The following is a 21,051-nucleotide window of genomic DNA, read 5'->3' on the forward strand; positions in this document are numbered from 1 at the left end:
AAGTGAAATTGGTTTTACTCAGTGAGGATAGAAATAATACTAATAACAATAATAATAATTGGATAATTTGTAGAGCGCCGTTTTGTGAAAAATCACCTCAGGGGCGCTAGGTGTTGTGCGATCGCGATTATGTTATAAAATTGTGTTAATTTAAACGTGATTTCGTATACGGTTTGAACTAAATTACTTCTATTAAAAACATGGAAATAATTATAATAATTATTGCGTTTTAAAACAGAGTGAACGTATTTAAAGGCAGGAAGTGTTTAATCGAGCTAGGGAGGAATAAAATAGTTATCCAGATGGCGTACTTTCCACAGAGACCGTTAACCAAAGAATCAAACAAATTATTAAATAAGAGTTTATGTAACTCTGAGATAAACCATAAGATTACGGGTTCGAATCCTGACAGAGTTTAGGGAGGTACAATTTTATTTACAGAATTATTTAATAACCCTTTTATAGGCATAGACAGGGGAACAAAATTGAACAAATTGCAAGGTTTTCGCTAAAAGGAGGAAAGAATGCCGGTAGGGAGGAGACCGTAAAACTAAACTGATTTAACTATTTAGTGTGTAACCAGGTAAGCTTCATGCTGAGATTGGGAGATGACTAACTGGGTGAGTTTTTTTAATATTATTTATTAAATTCCAGAGGACCCTTTAAAGGACGGATGCAACCGAACAACAGGAACCAAGTTTACAACTCCTGCCGCCCAAATTAATGTTTAAAAAGGGAATGTGTCAGGCAGATTATCTATCAGCTGAAAAAGGGAGACGGGTCAGTGGCCTTTTCATATGTAGGCCGAAGCGTGGTGTACAGTCAGTCGAAGGGGAAGTTTTGCTAGCGTATGACCGCCCGAATAGAAAGCGATCGGATGCAACCAAACAGAACAAAAATGAATACTTTTCATCTGTTATTTGACTTTCTAACTCAATACTTTTCATCTATTATTTGACTTTCTAATTTACAAATTGGGATACACAAGAACAAATCTAGAGTCAAAAGGGGGAGATGGTAATCTCCGAAATAAAACTACCAACCGAACAACTTTTCTCAACAGGTCCCTTTCGAGAAGTAGGCAGCCTGATAAAATTAAATGCCAAAAAATCAAACCAATTATCCGTTTATACCTACCTGAGAGGATAGGTATTCAATATAAGTTACCCATACCTAATACACGAGGGTGCTAGTAACCTCATAAAACAATTACTGGAACCAAATGTTAAAATACAGACAGTCCTCATCCTAAATTTGGCATTTCGAGTAAACCTTACATATATCTCACATGATAATTGGCTGAATGGATAAGCACACAACTTATCGATAGAAGCAGACTAAATGTCGACAAGATCGTCGTGTGTTATCTATGTTATTGACCTAGAAAGAGATGTAGGTTCCCGACGACGAGGAATTTACGTTTTCTGGAGGTGGCATGTAACTAAGTACCTTACGTGTCACATTTTCGCGACTAGATTCGTGACAAGGGATGTCATGGTTTTCCCCTTCTACATTCAGTAAAGTAGATTTTCCTGGAGGTGCAATGAGGTTGGAGCATTTCTGAAATTGGTGAGGAGACCTGGTTTTCTTTATTCTGGCGTGACGGTTGCCAATTTGGAACAAGGGGAGGCCAAGCGAAAGCTAGCCAGATCCGGCCGGTTCGGATATCCAGACACGCAGATATTGATTGCTTTGTTCAAATTATCATCCATCAGATTTGTTTGGTAAAGAGGAGGAGCCAACTTAGTTTGAACAAATTCATTTCCGTTCCTCTCCTCCCCTCCCAAAATATATACATAGATGGCGCCGACAACTAACACCATAAATTTATCGTATGTATAACACATATATAAAATCTAACACTTTAACATACTCACATTACCCTTCGACAGGTAGAATCACGTAGCTAGTTAGAGAGCAGGCGAGTCAGAAAATAAGGTTTATGAAATGGCTTTAAAACACAGCGGTAATGGATTCAACTCACTCTATCTCAAAAGAACCGAGGGATACCACACACATACATAGATAACTAGGTTTCTATACAGAGAAACAAAAAACCAATACAACGTTCGGTGAAACCTTTTTATACTGAACCGTCACGTGAAATGATAACGTTCAAGGTCGTAAAACACGTAGACAAACTAGGATGCGCACACTTGAAGGGATGTGTAATAAAGAGAGGATCAAGGGCTTGTACAGACCGCAGGGAGGATATTCCTACCCTGGATATATACATAATCAAAGCCTTATGGAAAAGTTACCTATGGGACTTAAAGAAAATTTATCGTAGAAAGAGAAGAAAGAAGAAAAGTTTGAAAGTGCAGATCATTACATGCTGAAAAGGTTGGCCACCCATAGTTTAGACTTTCCTTCCTATGCAAATCGATAACGTTTTGCTCCACAAACTCTTTACACCAGTCAACTTGACGTGTTATTAATAGAGAAACTTCTGCGAGAATTAATAACTTTCATAGTTTATTAGTTAACGAGCTTGTAGCGTGTTGCACCGCGGCATTTCCCAGTTGAATTTTTAATATGCTTACCAGGAAAGACCGCCTGATGCAATATGTAAGGTTTAATTTTACTGCTGGTTCCGCTGTTCACGCTGTAACCCCCTTGTTTGTATTAGGGTTAAAGTTCAAACTAATTAGTGGCGTAATTTATGATGCATTGCTTGTCTGGGGTTAATGGAGAACTATTGTGCATTGTTTGTGATGACTGAAACTGATAACACTGCATTTTAATGAGATTATGCCGAAACTACATTGAACAATTTATGATAAAACATGCATACACGTACTCGAACACAAAAAAGCACAACAAATAATAATTTATAGTGATTTATTTATGGGGTATTATGCCGTGTTGCGAAATAGTGATTGCGTCACTGTAATGCTGACCTAGATATTGGCTGAAGAAGGAGTTAGCGTAACACGGCAAAATACCCCAAAATAAATCACAATAATACTTTTGGCCGGAAAAATCTCAAATAATATTTTAATTCGTAAATTTAAAATTTAAATGCAGTTTTATAAATTGTACAATAAAAAAACACAAAAAATTTTCGCGAATGGATACACAAAAATAAACTACTCGAAATACGTTATTCTTATTAAATTGTTATTATAAGACTAGCAGACCTTTGAAGAATCAAAGGATAGTTCATTTATTTAATTCTTGTTAAATCAGTATAATTGTTTAAATACTAAAATATTATACCATAAGTAGGTATTTGTCTGAATTTTTCACACGGTTTTGAACTATTAACTAAATATTAATAGTTCAAAACCATAACTAAATATTAGCACGAACCTACCCGAAATTAGTCAATTTGTATCGAAATATTATAATTTTTCTTTATTTTATTTTCTTGATTCTTTCACTAGACGAGTTAAAATCCTGCCATGCTATCCATATTTTGTCCATGAATCAATTAACTCCCATTTCAGTTTTGAAAATAACATACGGAGGGCGAACGTACACAAAAGTTAATATTTCAATTCGAAATTGTCAATTTAATAGTATTTAAAATTTTTACGTACTTAGAGATGAGATTAATTAACGTCAGACGTCTACTTAAAAGCGTAAAATACTAATATATTGACAATGCCGAATTAAATTAATAAAATTAATATACATTGGCAGTCCGCATGTACTTTTTGACCCTCAAAATTTAGTTAATTAGTTCATGCAGTTGAGACTAACAACTTTTGTTCCTACAAGTTAGAAAGGAATCCAGTGATCGCATGTCGATCGTCCATGGATTGTGTATACGATTTCTTTCAACTCTTATAGCTTCAATTTTAATTAGTTCATCTCCATTCATTAATTAACCAGTTATTTTGCATTACGAACGACACTATTTAAAAAGGAGTTCATATTGACAGCTTACCCGACACATTGGAGGCCTCGCTAAAAGCAGCGGCTTTTGTCTACCCACTGTCGGAACAATATTTTGACCGTGCTCGTGAACATTGCTTACTGACCATAGATTACGGATTTCGTCAATATAGTATTGACATAGGGTTTTATGGATCTGTATAAAATCATCGGTAGTTACGCATTTTGATCATATATTGTAAAGTTATCAATTTCACTGTGCTAGATCCCTTGAGCCACGTTCTTGAACCAACGTACTGGCCCATGCGGTGTTCACCTGCCCTCATAATGGCGACGTAGAAGTTTCAACGCCCAAAAATACCAAATTACCCGTAAATATTTCTCATAAATCATACACATTTTCTAATTTATTGGTTTCGATGGCTAAGCACCCTTCATTGCTGTCACCAGAAAGCTGTCATTTGTCACTTTTGTCGGTTGTATTTGTTTTGGTGTGTAATTCAACATGTCAAACAATACAAACGATTTCACGAAATGAAAAGTTTATTTAACGTTGTTTTTACCCTTGATCGAGTTTGGAAGGATCGATCGATCTCGGGCCACACAGTAAGGATGTACTGTTCAGGCTTTAATTTTTCTGTCTTCCTGTATGGCATGGTTACGTGAACCATACATGAAGCAGAAAGTTAAACCAAATCATTTCCCTGGTCAACTCTAATTAGGATTATGACTAATGTATTTTTTGAAAAAAATTATTCCTCATACTCGTTCTTCTGTTTATTTAACCTGTCTAAGCGCGAAGTCAAGTTTTTTGGCTGAATTGATAGCTGGAAAGACCCGAACTTCTTGAAAAAACTAGTTGTGTCGGATTGAGTGGAAGAGATATGGTCGTGTGGAAGATCATCTTTTAGGCGAACACTGTAGCAGAACTGTGAAGGTACCCCATTGCTGTTGACTCAATGGTCGTAAACACAGGCATCGGAAAATTAAATATGTATGTATGATATATTGTTAAAGCATTTTTAATGAAATTTTACACGCAAAAAAAATATATGACAATAATTAGGTACACATTTGTAGCTCATTGCAGAGTTGAAGATTTTTTAAACATCGCTCCGGTGAGAGACCACTATGAAGAATCAAAATATTGTGTTAAATGTTAGGTATACTTTTCTCACTTCCCATGTTTCCCTCCCTCTTTTTTTATTATTTTTTTTATTTATAACGGACTGAATGAAAATTACAGGAGTAGACAAAGGTTCATGAAAGCAAAGACATAAGGCAGATATAATATAAGAAAATAAAGTGACAAGTCGAATCAAGTCAAGACTACGCCGTGGGTCAGGACCACAGGACACTTATAATATTCCGTCACTTGTTTAGCGACCGGCAAAAATCATTCAGACTTATCCCAAAAAAGTTAAGGTTTTGACTTGAGTTGACCAATCTACACATTCTGGACAATGGTGAATAGTATCCAAAATTTGTCGAATGATGGTTGAGGAAGAGCAGTTCATTATTTCTGAGTCTGTGCGAGGGGATATTGAAGGGAATGAGTTGCAGTAGAGTAGGTGAATCAATAATACCATTTATAATTTTGAAGAAGCAAATGAGGTCATTTCTTTCTCGACGGACTTCCAAAGGAGAGAGGTTTAGAGTTAGTTCAATTTCATCATATGAGTATTTGCCTTTTTCTAATCCTAGCCTCCTAGCAATCCCTTTGAAGAACCGATGTTGAACAGATTCAATGCGTCGAATGTGGACAGCATAAAAAAGGGACCAGATAACACAAGTATATTCAAGATGAGGGCGAACCAAGGAGCAGTAAAGAGTTCTAAGGGTATTTACGTTTTTGAAGTCCGAAGTGATTCTAGTGATGAAACCAAGAAGTTTGAGGTATATTTTCCTATACACTCGAAATTATTGCCCCAACTGACACAATTAACAGCCTCGAGTATGTGGAACATATGTGCTGCATATCTTTATTATTGGCATCATAATTTTTATTATTTCACCTCACAAACCTCTCCGAGCTTCGTGAGCATGCAATTGTACAGCAACATTTTTTTCTTTCGTTAGTCTTTCGATTATCAAACTTTCATTCAAAAGTGGTAAACAACATCATCACAAATTGTTTCCATTGCCATCACATAGGGCACATGTTTTAATAACCAATTCGTTTCATTCATTAAACAGTCGTTGCTTTTCTATCATTTAATCGGATCAAGGAGCAGTACAATGAATCCCCCCTCACTGTATACCCCTCCACCTCCCCATGTCTCTGCAATCGCTAATCGAATTGGTACCTGCCCTAACATCATATTATTACGGCTATCCAAACAGAGACCTACAGTACTATGCAAATTAAGTTTCACTTGGACAATATTTAATTTTTTCTGATTTTTTATTTATTTTTTATTTATTTATTTATTTATACGCCCATTGGTCTTTTACATATTTGGATTTATTGATATTTTGTGATACGATAATTTGTGTGGCAAATTAATCAAAAAATAAAATCTTAGGGGGATCAGAGAGTAGAGATCAATGTAAGATATTCAATAATTAGCAGAATTAACTTATATATATCGCGGTAAACAAGCAGTATTCGGGTACATCACTTCGTTTTATCCTAATTACAATACGAAGGTTGTATTTACGAGTATGTTAGCTAAGATTGAAAAATATCCTTTTTATGTTAATTGTAATTTCGTAAAAATTTATACAAAAGTTTTTTCGTTTTCAGTTGACGCCATTAATTTATTTTTTAGTTTTGTGTAAAACATTTTTGTATAGTGATTGTATGGTATTGTATATATGCAAGCAATGTTGATAAATTAAAGAAAAGAGTGTCAAAAGAATATATGACGCGAATGTGAATGGCAGAAGAAGTCGGCGACGCCCGAGGAAGACATGGCACGATCAAGTGAACTAGATACTTGGGTCGGTCATGTCAAGCCATGTCATGAGTCGGAATAACAGAATAGTATGTATGAGACGATGTATGAATGTGAATGAGGCAAGAAATGTGTGCCAAGACCGAGTTTTTTCGTGACTAATTTAATACTGATGTTAAGTAAGAAATTAAATGTTTCCATCGTCAAACTTAAAAATTTACAATTATTTTTCTACATTGATGTTCCGTAGGAAATTAATTAGCTTTTGTTAAGAGGAAGCAACAAGCCGAAATGTATATATTATTCGTATACCTTATATTGTAGGTAATAGCCATTAAAATCGCTTGACAAACGGAGTCTAGAAACATTGGATTTCAAGCACAAAAGTGGTTTTTATTTATTTTGTAAATAATTTTATAAGAAAGCAAAAAAGTTACTCAAGTGAAACTGTCACAGATAATCTTAGCTATAATATTGTATTTTAAAGTTGTTTCCTTTACTCGTTCATTTATTTCTATTGAAAAAATATGTTTTTTTGTAGAATATATTTATATTTTTTACTGAGTAATTTATTTATTTTATTTGTGTTTTACTTAAGCAAAACAATAAAAAAACCTTCAATTTATCTAAAGCATATTTTTTTGGATTCAAAATGTTCACCAATTCGTTATGAAGAATAATCAAAATAGTGATTTAGCATAAAGCTTCGCCTTAAGACATTTGGAACGCAGAATAAATTCGCAGATTTTGCGGAAAATCGTAAAAAAATATTCTCGTTTACAAAGAGATGTCATTTACGTAGAGTAAATACTTTAACCCATCGTCAAAAGGGACCGAGGCGTCGCGTCGGTCCCTTTTTTATTCTCGCTTTCCCCTCACTAATTCACTTTTACGTGCTTCTCTGAGGATATTCATCACTCCGATAAATACATTTATTTTGCACGAAGTGTTTATCTTGTCTCCGTATAAGTTGCACAACACTGTACCTGCTTTCTCCAGCATCAGATAACCTAGGAGTCGAGATAAAAGTGCGCGTTACTTTTGATGGCGTCGTTACACGCCTTTCTCCTTTACAACTTTTCGGAAGCGATATGTCTGCATAAGCATATTTTTACATGAGAACAGCTTTGTTATCAACGGTAAACTCGATGCTGACTGATCCTTAGCACAACTTATTTATGTTACAACATCATGAGAGTTTAAAATATTGTTAAAACAGTATATCTGTTATGTGTGTTTTACGCTATAAATCACATATTGGTCGGCAGATGGCTTTAAAAATCAAGTAGTAGGTATACAAAATAAAGAAAATGTATATATTTTTCTTAAATATTACGTTTTAAAAATTTACTTAAATGAACATTTTTTAGGATGTGTTAAATAACGTTTTAAGCAAGAATACCGTAGTTGGACAGGGTTCTAACTTCATTTAACCTTATTCTGAGATATGAGGTATCAAATTTTTCAAAAACGATTTATTTTTATCTGATTTTTTTAAATTTTTTTTTTATATTAACTCCACACAGGAGGCCCTGAAGAAAATAATTTCCCTCAGGGCCTATGTCATCTTTGGGGATGCTGTGTGGAGGGTCTTATTGTGGAGTGGAAGGAGTGAACATGGGTCTTGAAGAGTCCCATGTTGTAGGAGGGAGGAAACACAGAGGCCGTTCGTTCCACACAAACACAGTTCGTTCCACAGCCGAGCTGTTGAACTTAAGAACAAATCGTAGAAGCGACCCGTTCTCATGTGACAAATGTCAATTGTGTACAAATGTTGGGCGCGCGTTTGGCGTGTATCCCGACTACGCACCGGTGCCGAAGGGATTAATGACGCTAGTTCCTCAGAGCATCTTCCATTGTAATACCGATAGAACAAGGACAGCATACCTACCTGACGCCTGTGCTCTAAAGATTGCAGTCCGTTTGTTAAGATTGGGGAATCTATCAAACGGACCGCCCGTTTCTGCACAGAGTCAAGGGTTTTTGTCAGGTATTTAGGGGCTCCGGACCAGAGATGGCTGCCAAATTCGACAGTAGGGCGCACTTGCGATTTGTACAGGATCAGCAGTTGTGTACTATTAAAGTATCTGCGGGCCCTGTACAGTACGCCCAGCTTCTGAGAGGCCAACTAACTCTGGCTAAATTTACTCTGGCTGATTACCAATCTCTGATTTTTATGTTGAATCTTGTGTAAATTATTTTACTTTGACATATTTTAAAATAAAATATTTAAATATAACGTATACTTGCCATTTTAGAACATACCTAAACATGCAGTACAACCATTTGCAATCAGCTAGGACATAAAAATTCATTGGATAAGGTTTTAACTACATTTCACTAATGCCTTTCCAACACAGGGCCACGATCTATTTAAATGTTTTAAAACATGATTATTAAACTACAATTCTTTATACAAGGTGAAAAATCAATTAAAACTAAAAAAATATTCATATTATGAGAATTCGTCTTTGAAAGCATTGACACCTCAGAATATGGTAAGGCGAAGTTGCTACACTGCGCCTCGTAACAACGATCAACTGTCAGATACAAACAAAATGGCGGATTTCAAAAAGTTCAAAGTGATGTTAGAACCTTGCAAAATAAACGGAAGCTTTAAAAGATGGATTTTGAAACTTTTGTACTTATATACTTCCGTACATGTATCTACGGAACTCTACTCAGATCGATCTGGACATTATTTTAACTATGGAAATACGTAGAAGAAATGGTTTAGCATTCAAGGGTCATTTATAACCTTATCAAATAGGGTGTCCTGAAATTTGATTATCGTATACTTTACTCCATCCGTTTGTCGCTGGTTTAGTTACAAAAACACCTTAAGCGATAAGGCAATTTCTCTGTAAGTAATTAATTAATTATATTTTATAATTAAATTACATGACGACGTATAAATTACAAGTACAGATTATTTTATTTATTATGTTGGTAGAGTCGATTCCCAACTCAGAAATTTATCTCCTGCAACAATTGTAAATGGAATATTTTCTACATTTTCCTATCGTATTTTATTATAGGTATACCTTAAGCCAGGTGAAAAGAGGAATTACCATTAAACGTATCAATTTTAAACGACTGTATTACCTATCGATTTTCTGAGCGCAAGGACAACACAGTGGTTGAATTATTAATGTCCTTTTAAGAACAGCCACTTACACAGCCAATAGACAGTAGATAAATTAAACAGTTTAACAATAGAGCCTTCTGGGACCTTTCTCCACTCAATAGTGTATCACTGAAGTAAGAAAAAATAACTATCAAGACTAGAGGAACGATTCCACCGTAGCGATGGGTCATGACTCATTTTATTAAAAGCGGGAGCCACGGTACCAGCTCAATATTTTTGTATGGCTCAAAGGGTCGACTCAATTGAACGACGGCTCAATTGAACAACAGCCGTGAGCTCAGAACGTATGAGTCGGACTGCGTTCATACGCCGTTTACGTCAGCGCTTTTTTTTCTAAAATATATCCTGGTTAAAACAGAGTAACCGTTCAGTTGAGCCGTGGTACAGTTTACCGGGAGTCGCACGAGTACGGCTCACCAAAAAGAGCTAGCTCAATTGAGCGGTTTGCTCACGAATGACAAAATACCCATCGGCAAAGTTTGGTTAATAATCATTTATTAATCTTGTGCTTATTACACAATGAGGAAAGGCTTATTACATATCTGTGAAATGATACAAAATACTTAGATTAATTAATTAAACGCGTTTGTATGTAATAACACATTCGACGCAATATCGTGACGAATATCATATTTTAACGCCTAGCTTCTCTGTAAAAATGAGAAAAAAACGCATAATGGAAAGCCGTTATCTTTTCTCTTATTCAATCTGCATCCACCTCTGTCAGTTTCAGGATAACTGATCTATATTACATATTATGATCGAATATATCTTGGCTGAAATCCAAAATTTTAACTTATCTTTGATTAAAGATCTTAGCAGGATGAACCAAAAGTGTGTGGCTGTTTGGTAGCTGACAATAACTACATACACAAATACTCCGAGTTCAAATTTCCTTTCTGAAATCGGCATATTTCGGTAATCATAAACTAGTTCTTACAAAATAAAGCATGACTGAATTGTACGGATCTTCCGGCTCTACCGCCAAGAGATCCGTTGTCTGCCCTTTTTTAACTGTTCACCCATGTTAACAAATGACTCATTTATTATAACTTACATGCTTATTACCATTTCTCTTGTTGCATTATATGCATCGTTTATGAGAAACAGATGGGGATTACAATGGTCTGGTACTGGTCCAGTTTACTATGAGTGTAAAATGCACAGATTTCTATTTGTATAGTAATTTTTTAAAGATATATAAAAGGGCTACTTGGACGTGTGTCGCTTAAACTCACCACAACATTGCGAAGAAATCTAATGCTTAGTAAACAAAACTCTTCATCGATGTTTTCTTATATTACTTTGTGTTGCATCCCATAAACTAAGTAGCTAAAATGAAAACAAACTCGATAACTGATGAATACTTAAATAACGACATTATTTCATGGTGACGAACGTAACATATCCATTATCCTTGGTTCTTTCGTCGCCGACTTTTGACATAATATATAATGGAGGTCAGAGATTTTGACACAAATTAAACCACTCCCAAATTACATTCGACGAATGAACTCGTGCGATAAATTATCAATATTACTATTCGTAACAGTTACGTCCATTGATTTTGATTCGGAGATTGCTAATAAAACAAATTACTCGTAAGTCCGTGGCTATAAATGTACCACTTTGAGGCAGTAAAAATGTATGGCAAAAACCATTGTGTAGGTACGTTTGAGTTACGCCATTATTTGTATGACAATGTTAACATGGTAACATTAACAGCGATTGTAATGTAAAAATAATAATTGTTTAAACTGCTTAGGCTTGATTGTTTCATATCTATATAGACAACTAACGTAGCCGAACGGTTAAAATTTAAAATTAAAGTTTGAAATTTTTTAAATAAAAAATTACTTAAAGGGCGCTGCAAGATTTATAGGTCATGTAGGTTATGTAAGGGTCCGTATAAACAGGACAGGTGTTTTTACTGTAGGTCATATGACCTACATGGGCTATGCTTGTTTTGCAGGTCATGTAGGTTATGTCGGTTTTGTAGGTCATATTATATTTTCAAATATATATTTAAAGTAAACAAACATTCCCAGGTTGCGAATAACCTGACAATATTTGAAAATCTCCTACTACCATTACAGTAAGCGGAAAATGTTGCTTGTGTCATGATGGAGGACTTGAGCCAGCCGAGGAATTGAACACACTACACCTGAGTGGGACCCAGACGCGATGCCAACTTAGCCACTGAGAGCCAAAGCCATGTAGGTCATGTTGGTTTTGTAAAAAAAATGTAGGTAATGTCAGTTTTGTATGTCATGTAGGCTATTTATATATTTATGAATTTTCGAGAAATCATCAGTTTAAATTTATTTCAGTTTGTACCTACATACGTATTATATAGCCAAAATAAAACCAATTATGGATTTCTTTCTTGTGACTTCTACTGAGACCGCATGTTATGTTGATTTTGAGGGTCATGCAGGTTATGTAAGATTTTTACGTTATGTAGGTTATGTAAGTAGATTGTGGAGACAATACGGAGTACAATGGGATTGTTTGCTAGATTACGAGATATTGTCTGTATCACTACTGTGAAAGACCAGTATTCAGGATCGAAAAGCTTGAAATGGCATCAACCATGTTTAATGACCGGATCTGACTATCCGGTACTTTTCAACCTTCATTTTCCCCATCTCCTTCCCTTCCTACTTCATTCATCCTCACAATATACCCAACATATTGGTCAGTTTGAACTCTTGTGGTGCAATGACATAAAAAATTTAAACAAGTTGGCTATAAAAAAATCTTTTAAAAGTAACACTTAAATTATTTAACTTACAAAATGGATATTTAAATAAGATATTTCTCCATAAATCCTAGTTTTAATACATCTGACTTTTAGACGTAAACATGATTATTAAATAATTCTGATTTTTAGTGTATTCAAATCGATGTCGTATTAATAGTAATAAAATTTGTAGTAACAACTAGATAGTAAAAAATATTGCATATATTTATTCTAAGTTTACATATCAATATATTCCAAACAAGTCGTTAGTTTTAATGCAGTTCACTAGAGTGTCTAATGATTATAAGGGATCAAAGCACGAATTTTCAATTAGTAGTTCATCACTAAGTGGTGCTTTAACTTTAATTGAATGTGAACTAATTTCAATAGATAAGGCGAGACACGATAAAGGGTTTTATTGAAATAAGCGCCGAGTGGAGCCATTGAATAAGTTTAGTCCAAGGACGATTAAAAATGGAGTCGTTGAAAAGGATTATGCTGGAAAGTAATCAAATTCTATCAAGTAAAGACGACAAAATAATAGAAGGTGCTTTTGATAAATGAAACGAAATTTAAAACAAAATGACAACATTATACCGGTTCATTATTTTACTCAAAATTATATTTCCTTCTTCTGTCGTAGGTTGGCTATCATCAATCTTAATCTTCTCCCTGCAGGCATCAGCCTGGAACAACTTTGTAAAATTGCACTCGTCCAAGAAACATAGATCAGCAGTTAGCAACCTTTTTGGAGCTGCAACCCCAACATCAAAAATGTTTTTTTCAGCGACCCCAGAAGTCCATATTTACATGTTACACAAAGGTCGATTCAGGTAGATATCAAGGACAAACAGACATTTCGTACACATTTTTTTCTAATATAATATGAGAGGTGACAGGGAAATATACACTTTGTGTATTTTTGTAAGCATTAAATAAAACGAGCAATTAATAAAAAATATATTCAATAAACTAAATTTGGTATGAAATTTGTGTGAACTTTGTGCCTGCATTATTTGAGTAAATAAATTGATTCTTATTGGTATTTTAGAAATAGCCGCTCTCAAATTAGTATGAAGCGAAAGTAAATGTTGATGGCAGTCATTGCAGAAAAAAACTGCCTGTATGGTAATTTGACGAAATATTATGTATGGTCAGGGATTTTTTTGAATAACAGTGGATAACTCTTTTTAAATCACAATCCTGAACATCAAATACCTACGCTCTTGAAAAACCTTGAATGCTTTCATCAGATATTAAGTCTATCAACTGCTCCTTTTCTTATAAGTTAAACATTCCACGGACAAGTGAATGGATTAATTATTGTTCATTGGTTTCCGAATCGTCTTGTTTTAACTTTTAATTTGACGATTTGGCAATTCATCTACCTGTCTGTACATTTATTCGTTACGTTCGTGTTCTAATTCAAGATGATGTCCATGGTCGATACTACTTTTAATCCCACCATAGTTCGCGTGATCGTGGTTTATACTAAAAGCTGTCAAATCGGAATAAGCACTGATGGTACCTACCGTCCTGAAAAACGTTTGAAAAAATAATTTTCATTGGGATGGTGACGTTTCTAAGGACCAATTGTATAGTTCCTAATTTGAAAAAAAATAATTAAAGTTCATTATTTTTGTTTGAAATTAATTTTTATGTTTATTGTTTCTAGGCATGCGGTATCATTGTTTACATTTTAATTATTAACCTCACTAGAACTAGCCTGTGTCGAGGTTAATAATTTTACAAAATAATGAAAATAACCCAATTAATATGTATTTTAAAAGAACAATATTGTTGCACGAATAATGGGTATCTACTAAGCTGAAGTAACTCATTTCAAGACAATAGTAAATTTGTAGGGTGACCATGTGAAATTAAAGTACGTGAAATTAAATCAAATGTTAATTAAGTACGTGGGTTTTTTTAGTAGGTACTTTTTTAAAAATCTTATGATTTGAAAGAAAATTCTGGGTTTGATTTCATAAATAAGAGAAAATTAGAAACATACTTTTTGAGAATAACGTTAATACAATTCGATAAGTAAAAGTTTTTTGGCTGCTCTATTATTATGATTCATTACCCCGAATGGGTACGAAGCCATGAAATAAGATGTGAAACATAACATTAAAATATTTGTTATGAACTACCGGAATACATCAGAAACAATATTTTGTATAACCGCAACGGGTAACAACCTCCTAGACCTTAAACTTATGTCACTTCCAATTTATAGGAAATCTGTGAAAATGGCGTAGTGAAAAGAGGAAAATCACGGTTGGGTTTGTCGTGTTTGGTATCTACCCGGAAGTGCTGCAATTCAATTGATTAATTTTTGGAATGTAATCCTGTGGCTTCTGGGTTCCGAACCTGTTCTGCCATGGAGGTAGTCAAAGTTACAAGTTATCTATATATATCTATATATTTAATAGTTTGTAGAGCCTTTATTTCTTCTTTTGTAGGGCTTGTATTTCACGACGTTTGATTAATTATCCTTAGCTGTTATTAATTGTAACACAATGGTACAAACTATTATAATATATTTGTGAGTAGGTTAAAGTTATTACGCTGACGTGCGACAAAGTGCACTTAAATCCTGTGACTGATTGGATACTGTTCATAGTACTGTTATTTCAAGTAACTTCCTTTCAGACAAATTAAAATATTGTTTGACAATTGTAAATAATAATTGTGTATTTATAGTACATAAATATCTTCACTTTCTAGCGCTAGCTCTCAGGCGAAGTATTTAATTATTTATTCACTCTACAATGGTACATTACAATAGAATCTCTAGGGAATTGCTGTGTCGAAATGAGCAGCTTTACAATTATATTTAATCAAATACGTGTAGTATATAATACATGCATATATAATATCAAATATAAGGGTTTATACGGTGATTTATGACAAAAGCTACGATATGGGTAATCCAAAATCTCTACTCTGAGTTAGTATAGAATTTTTGACCATTTTCTTGAATAGATCTAACGAACCTATAGTTTTTTTTCATATTTTCACTAAGCATATTATAAAGCAACGAAGCTTTATAAAAATAACTCTTTTATCCAAAGGATGTTCTGGTATTCACCGGCTGAAATATTAAAGAATAACCCAATCTAGTGTTGCGCACTTGTTGTGATCTTTTGGCAGCATCAATGTTGTTGAAAAATTTACAGAGAGCCTTTATTATGTACAAAAGCCTTACTGACATAGTTATAAGTATGATACAATAAAATATGAGTGAAGGACAAAGCCTGAGGTGTTGGGTTCAATTCCCAGATGCGACCGAATTTTTTTCTGATTTTTCTTTTCACATATTTCGTTTGAGAGCCGTTAATATTGATTTCAATGATTGAACATTAATTTCATTCCTGTCGTATTTCTAATAACCGGATTTATACAAATATTTTTTAATTTGTCTAAAAAATTACATCTCGGCACCGAAAATTAAAAAAAATGATATATTATAACTTCCCTCAAACATTTGTTTGTTTAATAAACCGAATGTATGCTAGTTATTCCAAATTAATTTATAGGCACAAAACATATTTTTTTAGCAGCGTGGGCATAAAATATATTAACAATGTATATTGGTTTATACCTATACCAACCTCGTTTTCATTTGTTTTAATTAATAATTAATAATTAATTATTTTAGGATATAACAGAAAGCATTTCTAACCTCCCTAAAATCCCAAATGATCGCGTTCCGATAAAAAAAATATCATATTTTTGATGAGTAATTGATTCCAGTTTAAAAATAAATTCATTTTCAGAAATTATTTTATTTAACTGTTGAAGGTAGTATCTTAAATATCCATGTTTGTATACTATTTTTCTTTCAAAATTAGGTAACTAATAGCTTAAATTATTTACCAAAAATTGTGTTTCCTATTTGTTGAGGTAATTTAATTTTATATTCACTCTATTTTTTATTATATTTCACAGCTGTAAATCTAATCCTGGAATCTCTGGATGACATTGCCTGTCTTCAGGACCAATCCTGTGATGAGGATCTTTTCATGGGTCTCCTTGTTGACAGACAACTTCACTCTTTGTTAGAGGTGAGTGCTTTTTAATATACCTTTATGCGACTAGATGAAATTCTATACAAGTTATTACTAACTTAATACCTATCGATTTCTGTCACTTTATAATGATTCAATGATTGCACAGGTAAACGAAAAAATGTTTTGTTTCAACTAAGTTGAAATACATTATTGTATAAACAAAATTTAATGTTACCTATCTATTTGTTTTGATGTTAATTTCGATTTTTGGAATAACCTTTTTTTAATTCAATTGGTTTTGAAATTTTAATGACGGCGTTTTAAAGTGCTTGGAATGTTCTCGAAACATTTCTTTCGGTCCATCTAATGGTGAATAATACACCATTCTCTTTGATTTTAATATTTTTCGAGAGATAAACATCTAGAAAATCAGTTTGTAAGTTCTTGAATATATTTAAAATCTACTTTAATAATGTTATTATTAAGTTCTGCAAGTAGCAGTACATTAAATAAATAAAAATGAAATTCTACAAATTAAACACATTCTTGAATAAATTACATGCGATAAATCTCTAAATAGTATAAGACAATGTCGATCTCCACGTCTGTCTGTTTGTGCGCTTACTTTTTTTAAACTACGCATTAGATTTTGACAGGATTTTTTCATGTAGAGAATTTATTACGGAAGGTTTGTATATATAATACATGCATATTATATTTATAGAAAGTAGAGAAAAGTCGAGTAACGCCGGGTACACGTCAGCTACTAATTTATAATATACGTAACAAAAATACCCGTACAAAAATAGTAATGGAACAATTGGAACTATACTTAATTGTAATGTAAATATTTATATGACTTGTTACTAACTTAAATTATAGGAGTGTCGTAATAAAAGAAAATAGTTTCTTTAATTGTAAGGAATTCAAATCATTCAATATTCCTTCTAAAAGTAGTGTAGGTATTATTTGGTCACCCTAAACAAAAATTTTTGGCGAGCTGTAACGGAATAATTCACCAAAGTAAACATATGTTTAAACACAAAATATCACTAATAGACCGGTCAGAAAAGCGTATAAAAAAACATAAAAACTCCGACGATAAACACTACCTTTGGACAAAGACACCATAAATACCACGCAATTAAAGCATTCAACAGTCTTCCACTTGAAACAAAAATTGAGGAAAATAAAAATAAATTCAAACACAAAATAAAAAAATGGATTAAAGAACAAAAAAGACAATATTTCCAAAATTCTATAAAATAAGAGAATAAAACATAAAAAAGGCAACACAAAAAATGTATAAGGCAAGCGGCACGCACAAGCACATAGATCATTGTAAATGCCGATTTCCATTCTCTTCTAATGTTTTTATTTTGGTGTGAGAATTGGATTTTGATTTATAATCTTTATTTTTGATGTAAATTTATCTTTATTTTAATGTTGTTTTTTGTTTAAATGTATAAATTCGCATATTTTAAAATGAGGGGCCTCAGCACGGGTGAACAACCCAGTGAGGCCAACGTTGCTGAATTGAAATGTAAAGTAGTGTAGAGTAATGTATCAATAAATAAATAAATAAATTCCATATTTTAATACCTTAATTACATTTGAGGCAGATGGAGGCAGTGTCCTCCGTCTTGTAGTTACGCCTCTGTTTACGAAATCTCCTTGTTAATTAAAATTCCACTTTATTGATTAAGAAAACAAGAAGTGTTGATAAATTGGCAGTATTTAGATGACAGAAAGCCTTCGGTTGTCTAATTAATATCCCAAAAAACCCGAAGCCTTCGCAATATAAAATTTATATCGGAATTTTTAAGCGCTACTATCAACTGAAAAGTAATGAGACGGGTTTTAATGTTCCCGACAATTCGTCAGGAAAAAGGAACAAAATAAAGCTGAAGAAATGTTTACTCGAAGGTAAAAATACTCTCTTTGCGTCAGCTGCTATATCTCAGATATCAATCATAATAATTGGGTGTAAATGGAGGAGCGTTTTCTTTTTGCTTTTCTTGTATTTTTTATTTATTTTTCCATTCCCTTCGTAAAAAACTCATCCGTCATATTAATTGGGAAATGTTTCGGCTAATAATGTTGACTTTATAAAACAGTTGTACCAGAAAAGAGTGCTAAAAAATCCTGCCTAGAGGTTAATGGACATTTGAAATGTTCTGAATTTTGATTTTGATTGGTGTTTTGAAATATCTGGTTACGGAAAGTCAAATCTAATGCCCAAAATGAGTATTTTTTCAAGATCTTTATATTTTTACTCAAGATACTTCAATTTATTCACGCTTAAACATAACGCGAACAAAGCAGAACTGTGTTATTTATACAGGACTTTTTCCTCATTTAACATTGAAGGATAAAATTCATTAATTTATTTGATTTTGGATTGTGTGTAGACATGAACACTAGTTATATAAAAATAAAACTTATTTAAAATATTATAAAAATGTATTTCAGTCCGAATCCAAAATTTACGGATGAATTACTGAATTATTTTCTTAGCTGATTTAAAATTAACAAGCCACTTGTTATAGTAGTATGGAAACGTAGAAATTATTTAAAATTGGATTTAATTTTTTTTGGATTCAATTGGATTTATCTTTCCCATACGTACTTCACTCTTTATAGCATTTTTAAAAGGTCGTTTATAAGGTTAAAACATGTTTTTTCTTAATCCTTCTTTTGTGCCCTGTTCTATTGGAGAATATTGTATGTTTTGAGGATAAACCCTTTTTATACATCTATTTTATTTTTGACTATGCCAAATATATTCAGCTGTTAATATCGGTGCTAATCCAATAATAAATGATTCCGGAAGTAAACCGTTTTGCCGCAGTCCTAAACCGGATCTCCACGTACGGTACCTGACCTGTATTTGTATGTACAGGTTGTATGCTGTATGCTGTAGGGTTTTGACGTAACGTGTTTTCCCCGTGGACTGTTTACTAATGCGAACGTCCGAGTCGTGTCGAATTGAATAACTACGTTCCATTAGATCGATAATTCGTCATGGTATATTGGGCTTATTGCTTGAAAGATGTTCATCGTTTCCATGTAGAGATATATCTTACTGTTTTTCTAAGTTAAATAATTATAAATATTGTAAACAATTAACCAGTAGGACGCTTTTCTTAACACTTCCTGAAGTCAATGGAGCTATGGTATCCCCAATTGGGGTGTGTGAGTCTGAGGATAGTGAGGAGGAGATGTAAATGGGAAGAGGAGGATTTATGAAGAATGTGGCTATTCAGATATGGTAATTAAACATGGTTAAACCCATTTCAAGCTTCGTTTCGATTCAAAATGGTAGTCTTTCATCAGGACGATACAAAAACTACCTACTCATCAGAATTATTACAAATGGAAAATACTTGTAAGACGGTGTTATTTTATTAAATTGCCAAATAGTGAGTCAAGCTTAAGTTCATATTTTCTATTTAATTGAATTTATTATCCTCTGTCGTATCTTGGAATTATGTTTGCTTTTTCTATCTGGAGTTTAAACTTCAACATTTTTTCTGTTCGCAACGAGCGACATAAATATCTACGTATTTTATCTATATTAATTTAGTCGTCGTAACAAGACGCTATACTTTGTTCCAAGCCGGGCAGTAAAACTGCTCACATACATATTATCAAAGCTTTGTCGTATTTTTATTTGGATTATTACATTGTTTCCGGTAACTGGATAAAATAAAATAGTGGCAAAACAGAACATTATAAAATAATTGGTAAGATTTGTTGATACGCTTTTTTTCATCACATTTCACCACTTCTCCTCTGTTCTGCTTTATTAATTAATACCTGATTTAGGACAATTCCTCCGCGAACATGTTTTGTATATTATTTATAAATTTATCCCAACAGCTTTCTTAAATAAATTTCTAAGATTTCATTAAATTATCCCACGTTTAACATGACAGGTTTTTTATCAAATTTACGATAGAGTATAGAAATAGAATGCTTTGCACGTAGAATAAAAATAAATAACACATTGTCATGTTCTCGAAAGTGTTCTCGTTATTTCCCGTCAAACAATAGCTGACCGAAGGGGATTGGGTGTGAGACTGAAGGTAGTGGGATGGGGAAGGAAATGGGGAGGAGGAAGGTGAGAAGTACCTGACTTTTCAGATCTGGTAACCAATCACGGCCAACGCCATTTCTACTCTGAATGGTAGTCTTACACTAGGGCGATACTGAGAGCTTCTTCCACTCTGGAACGTGCCGCGAATACTATATATTATTTTAAATTAGTGAATTGTGAAATAACACAAATAATTCAAATAAAGTTTAGTTGAGCAAGTCGGGATTCGAACCCGTGACCTCCGGTTGATAGTCGAGAACCTTATCCCTCGACCACGGAGGCCGTTTTCATAGAACTGTGCATAAATT

At 33.4% G+C, this 21,051-nt stretch overlaps 1 protein-coding gene across 1 annotated transcript in view; it reads left to right on the top strand.

Moving 5' to 3' along the window:
* LOC149417872 (peripheral plasma membrane protein CASK-like) overlaps positions 1-16,713 on the top strand; it is a 363,609-nt gene extending 346,896 nt beyond the window's left edge. Inside the window, exon 9 of the mRNA XM_089639860.1 lies at positions 16,583-16,713. Within this exon, the coding sequence (XP_089495986.1) occupies positions 16,583-16,713 (131 nt within the window). The remainder of the gene's footprint in view (positions 1-16,582) is intronic.
* Positions 16,714-21,051: the final 4,338 nt, after the last annotated feature.

Source organism: Hesperophylax consimilis, chromosome 14 (assembly GCF_061612785.1).
Source record: "Hesperophylax consimilis isolate HC1 chromosome 14, BYU_Hcon_1.0, whole genome shotgun sequence".
Taxonomy (NCBI): domain Eukaryota; kingdom Metazoa; phylum Arthropoda; class Insecta; order Trichoptera; family Limnephilidae; genus Hesperophylax; species Hesperophylax consimilis.